The sequence below is a fragment of the Papaver somniferum genome, chromosome 5 (assembly GCF_003573695.1).
Source record: "Papaver somniferum cultivar HN1 chromosome 5, ASM357369v1, whole genome shotgun sequence".
In the NCBI taxonomy this organism is placed as follows: domain Eukaryota; kingdom Viridiplantae; phylum Streptophyta; class Magnoliopsida; order Ranunculales; family Papaveraceae; genus Papaver; species Papaver somniferum.
Window position 1 is genome coordinate 194793546 of NC_039362.1, and position 5637 is coordinate 194799182.

At 37.9% G+C, this 5637-nt stretch overlaps 1 protein-coding gene across 1 annotated transcript; it reads left to right on the plus strand.

Annotated features, from left to right (window-relative positions):
* Nucleotides 1-2178: 2178 nt before the first annotated feature.
* On the plus strand, nt 2179-4784 carry LOC113280471 (probable chromo domain-containing protein LHP1). The gene is made up of 5 exons (XM_026529090.1): nt 2179-2265; nt 2347-2450; nt 2528-3565; nt 3623-3719; nt 4758-4784. Exons 1-5 carry the CDS (start codon nt 2179-2181, stop codon nt 4782-4784), a joined length of 1353 nt encoding a protein of 450 aa, XP_026384875.1.
* Nucleotides 4785-5637: the final 853 nt, after the last annotated feature.

Here is a 5637-nt window from a genome sequence, read left to right on the forward strand (position 1 = left end):
TAATTTCGCCCTTTGGTTTTATTCGCTATCCCATTGAATCCAAAGATGTCATACTCTGCTGGGGAGAGATTCGAATCACAATAACCCAATGCTTTAAATGTGTGGTAGAACAATGTGTCTGCTGAGCTGCCACTGTCTACTAAGATTCTGTTGACTGCTAGAGGGGGTATCGCACTATCTTCATCTATGCGATCTGATTCCATTATCACATTTATGACCAGGTTTTCTTCATGTGGTCTTCCATTATCAGGGACGTCTCCAGCGCTGAACACAATGGGTTGCTTTTTCCAATCTTCTAGGGGGATAATTTTATCTTCGTGATATATTTCTTTTCCCTTGAAGTCGCGCTTGTAGACTCGCCTAAGCACTTTGTCGTGAAATTCTTTGACGTCTTCAGCGATTAATAAAATAGCATTACATTGCTGATGTTATGTGTCTCTTCTTGCATATACTTGATTTCGCCCTTCATGTTGAGTTGTTCTTCTCCAGTTTTCGCCCTGGTGATTACCTCCCGATGCTTGCCTCATTCTTAGACGTCTTCTCTCTTCCTCACATCTTCGTGCATTATTCCGTATTTGTTCGTTTAATCGTGCTGCCCTTTGTCTTCTTTCAGCAATATCCTTTTCTCGGAGATACCTCCTATAACTTTCCCCATATTCTATCTCCAGTTCATACTCTCGCACCTTTTTCTTTAGATTGGGTTTTCTATCCAGAGTCGCTCATGTTTGACTGCTAGCTTTACTCGTTCTGCAACTAACATTCTTTCCTTCTCCTCCATTGTGCGAGTTTTTCTTCGTATAGTGATGACTTCTTCCTGATCTTGGTTTCTGTAATTGGGTTGTTTTTTCTTTCCTTTGCCATCTGAAGTAGCACTTTGCTCTGTTCTTTCGTTATTTCTTTTCCTGATCCATTGCATGTTTCCTCCAGTAGATGCTTCTTTTGCTATTTTCTTTCCTTGTCTCATGTTGATGTTTTCTTCATGTATTGTTTTTGAACGAGGTTTTCGTGACACAGTCTCTTCCTTCTCTTCTTTAGGGAAGGATATAGTTGATATTACTGCCAGGGGAATACTTCTTCAAATAGATTCTTCCTTCAGAACTTTAAGGGTTTTGAGGAGAGGGTTTTTTAAGGATACTTCTTCATACAGGGCGAAGAAATAGTACATTGTCTATTGGGATTTCATGGTGGAGGTGATGAGGGTAACATATGATGGTTTTCAACAAATTACTATCAGGTGAGGGTAAATCCTCCCTGTTTCTAGTGCCAAAATGTAGGTGCGAAAAATCTCCCGACTACACCCGTTGTAATGATAATAACACAAAGCTTAAATCATGTAAACTCAACCCAAACATTAATGATATTATTCACCACTTTGACACTAATATGATCTTCACAAACACTTTGTATTGAGAGTATGATCTTCTTACAAGAGATTCAAGGTGAGTTTGTATACAACAATGGAGAAATACCAGATGAAAACTAGGTTCTAGAGCTTATTTTCTCTCTTGATAATTTATCTCACTCAACTGAATTCTATCTCAACCTGCCTCTCTCTCTCTCCATATCATTTGAATCCTTATATAAGCGAATATACAGGTAGAAGACAACCATATTCACGTGCAAGATCTCTGAGGATGAATTCTGTGTTAGTTTGTCTTACTCGCCAGGCTTATCAGGCTTTTGAGAGCTGTCCCTATCTGTTGCGCTGCTACTTTCTTCTTGGTGCTTCTTATGTAAAGAGATTCATCGCCTTGTCTTCATCTTGTAGCTTATTTTCGCGTTCCTTTTCTTCGGTCGCATGATTGTTCATCCTGATTATTGTCTCTTTGGTAATTTTGGTCAAAGCGAAGTTGTAGATTAGTCTTGTGAGATATTTCGCCCCTACAGAGTATGTTTTGTTTATCATCAACTGGAGTTCCTTCAGGACGTGCGTGATTAAAAATTTATCAAGTGTCTATCATGATTTAATCTGGGCTATTTTCTATACCGATTGTGTCATTAATGGTCACAGGCTAGGGGTTGACTTTTGGTTGACTTCCCCACCCCGGCCGGCCCTTTATATCTTCTCCTTTATTTTCTTTTTCTTCTTCTTGTGCGATACTATTCAGTGTATCCGTTTAGTAGAAGAAGAAAAGAGATCTATCCGTTTAGTAGAAGAAGAAAAGAGATCTAGTAGATATGAAAAGAGGACTGGGGTCGCAAAAACCCAAACTTGCTCAAGGTTTCTACGAAATTGAAGATGTGAGAAAGAAAAGGGTTCGCAAGGTAATAATTATCTTTTTTTTTAAACCCTAATTTAATAATGTTTAACAAGTCCTGATGAATTTTCCTTAATTGATTAATTAGGGGCATACTGAATATCTGATAAAATGGCGTGATTGGCCCGAGAGATCAAATACATGGGAACCTGCTGAGAATGTACAAGAATATGTTGATGAATTTGAAGAAAGGTACTTTCCACACTTTCACTATCTCTTAAGATCAGATTAACTGTTCGTGTTTGATTGTTTGTTTTTGGCATTTAAAGCTTACTTTTGAGAAAGCGAAAGAGGAAGCGGAAGGGTAGAGTTGCAAGTAAATCATTTCATAGAGAGGGAAATAAGGGTAATGAGACGAATGAATTAGGTCATGAGGCACCTAGTGATGAGGATGTGGGTACAATTGCTACCCAGCAAACTAATGAGAACGAGATTGTTTCTTCCAAAGTCACTGACCTCAGAGAGACATCCTCCATAGACAACTTAAATTCAGAGAATGGGAAGAAGAAGGTGCTTGATATAAGGCTTTCTGATAATTTGGTAGAAAGTCATATTGCAGAAGTAGATTTTGGTGAAAGTACTACTCACAGTAATTGTTTGACAGGAGCTAAAAGGAGGAAATCTGGAAATGTCAGGAGGTTTCGGAAGGAATCCACTGTGTTAGAAGATGCCCAAAATGGAGATAAGTCTGAACCTGATCAGCATAAGGCCGGAAGGTTGTCTAATAACCCACATTCTATTACTCATGAGAACGAGAGTGTTTCTTCCAAAGTCACTGAGCTCACAGAGAGAACCTCCATAGAGAACTTAAATTCTGAGAATGGGGAGAAGAAGGTTTCTGATATAAGGCTTTCTGATAATATGGTAGAAAGTCATATTCCAGAAGTAGATTTTGATGAAAGTACTACTCACAGTAATCGTTTGACAGGAGCTAAAAGGAGGAAATCTGGAAATGTCAGGAGGTTTCGGAAGGAATCAACTGTGTTAGAAGATGCTCAAAATGGAGATAAGTCTGAACCTGATCAGCATAAGGCGGGAAGGTTGTCTAATAACCCACATTCTATTACTCATGAGAACGAGAGTGTTTCTTCCAAAGTCACTGAGCTCACTGAGAGAACCTCCATAGACAACTTAAATTCTGAGAATGGGGAGAAGAAGGTTTCTGATATAAGGCTTTCTGATAATATGGTAGAAAGTCATATTCCAGAAGTAGATTTTGATGAAAGTACTACTCACATTAATCGTTTGACAGGAGCTAAAAGGAGGAAATCTGGAAATGTCAGGAGGTTTCGGAAGGAATCAACTGTGTTAGAAGATGCTCAAAATGGAGATAAGTCTGAACCTGATCAGCATAAGGCGTGAAGGTTGTCTAATTACACACATTCTATTACCAAGATCAAACCTACTGGTTATTCAGTCTCAATAAAATACGATGTACAAGATGATGTGCGTGTCAGTAAGGTGCGTACGCCGTACGTCAATCAACTGCTGCTTTAAAAAAAATTCTGTCTTGGTTGATTGCTTCTGAAAGCATATATGGAATTTAACACGTACGGAAGTGTTTATTTACTGGATGACCTCCTTCTTCCATCATTCGCTAACTCGGAGGTTGAACGGTGCACGTATCTTTGTTTGAGTGAAGATTGAACTGCAAACTGTTTCTTTCTCAATTTGTGTTAAGCAGTTGTTTCCATGAACCACTAGTAAGCTAGAAAATAAATACTACTTTTAACTGATTATGTAATACCAAGCTTCCAGGGAGAGCTTCCGAAAGAGTCTTCCATCTGCACTGTTTTAATGCTTGCCAGCCGCCTTATTTAATCGAAATTAAAAAAAGTGACATGTTTCTAATAAAGCTTGAGGATTTACGGTTGTGTCTGAATCAATGTGTATCTCACGATATGGTTGTTATGGCTTTGCAATGAAAGCTGAGTTATCGTCTATGACTGATTTCCCCTGTCTTTTCTTGTGTTGAGTTTAAGGAAAACATGAACATGTTAAGTTTGCTTGAAAGTTGATATTCACTCTTTCAATAGAACAAGGGTTTTGAGCTCAACTCCCATCAATAGCATATCCTTGTTGAACCCTTGTCAAGTTAAGTACTTACATCAGTTTGCTGGATTGTGTTTAAAGAATAGTTGTAAACAAGTTATGTAGTACATAATGCTCCATGTATAAGAAGATTAATTGGTAAATACTATGAGGTGCAGGGCAGTAATTCAAAATTTAAAAATCAACATGCAATGATTAAGTAGGTATAGAAATAGTTATGTCCATGGTTACATGTTCCTCGATCTTACATTGATACAAGGTTCCTCGATTCTAAATCAATTAAGCAAGTTTTCGATGAATAGTCTCTAATTTTGAGTTCGTTCCATCTACTTCAGACGACCTTAAGTGCTAATCGTAATAATAGATTTGTAAAACAGGATTATTGTTTTCGCTTTTGTTGGTTATTTGAACTTTTTGAGTGATCAGTTCAGTAATTTGCACTTACAGCTCCGATGGGACAGAGGTGGTGGTTGATAATATACAGCTGAAGGCTGACAATCCGCAACTGGTATTACTTCAAATCCCCCTTACTTTTTATTTTATTTTGAGACACCAAGGAGTGAGCAGAGAAGATAGCATATGATATGTAATGCCAGATTTTACTCTTTGAAATCTTGTGTTTTGATTACTCTTCAGCTGGGTCTGCCGTTTGGAAGTTTATAGGAAACAAATTTGCAATGCCCTTGTATATGACATTGGATTACATGGGGAAAAAAAGAAGTGTTTAAGCACAACTACCAGTTATAAAAGACGATTAATAGGCGATCTGCAATGTCCTTGTAGCGTGCAGGTGTTTCACAATCAAGAATGAATTCGAAGAGTGTCCTTAGAACTTTGAGCTGGAACGGGAAGGTGACGCTTTTCTTGAAGACAGTATCATACAAGCATTGTTTCACTGGAGTTAACTCCAGACCTAAATCCTTGATCTTGTTGTTTGAGAATTTGTATGGTTGAACCCTTGATCTTACTTGATCCGAACACCTGAAATACATACATAGTATAAAATGTGCCATCAGTATCAAGAAAGGTGTCGCCAATGTCGTCGTATCCCGTCCCAATCAATACAGATAGAAACCGTTATCTACTATCAATATGTTGTTTTACTAATAGCAAAAGCCATACTAGCTATATTAGTGTTCTCTGAAATATTCATCCTTTTCTTGTTCCATGGGACTGATTTATGAATTATGACTACATAGAAGAGTTTACTCCCATTCAGGTGCAATATGTGCAAAATATCACTATTGGCATATGTCACCCATTGCACATTGCTTATTAGCTAGAATTCGTGTCAAGAGTTTTTTTATTCAAATATATCGGCTCCAAT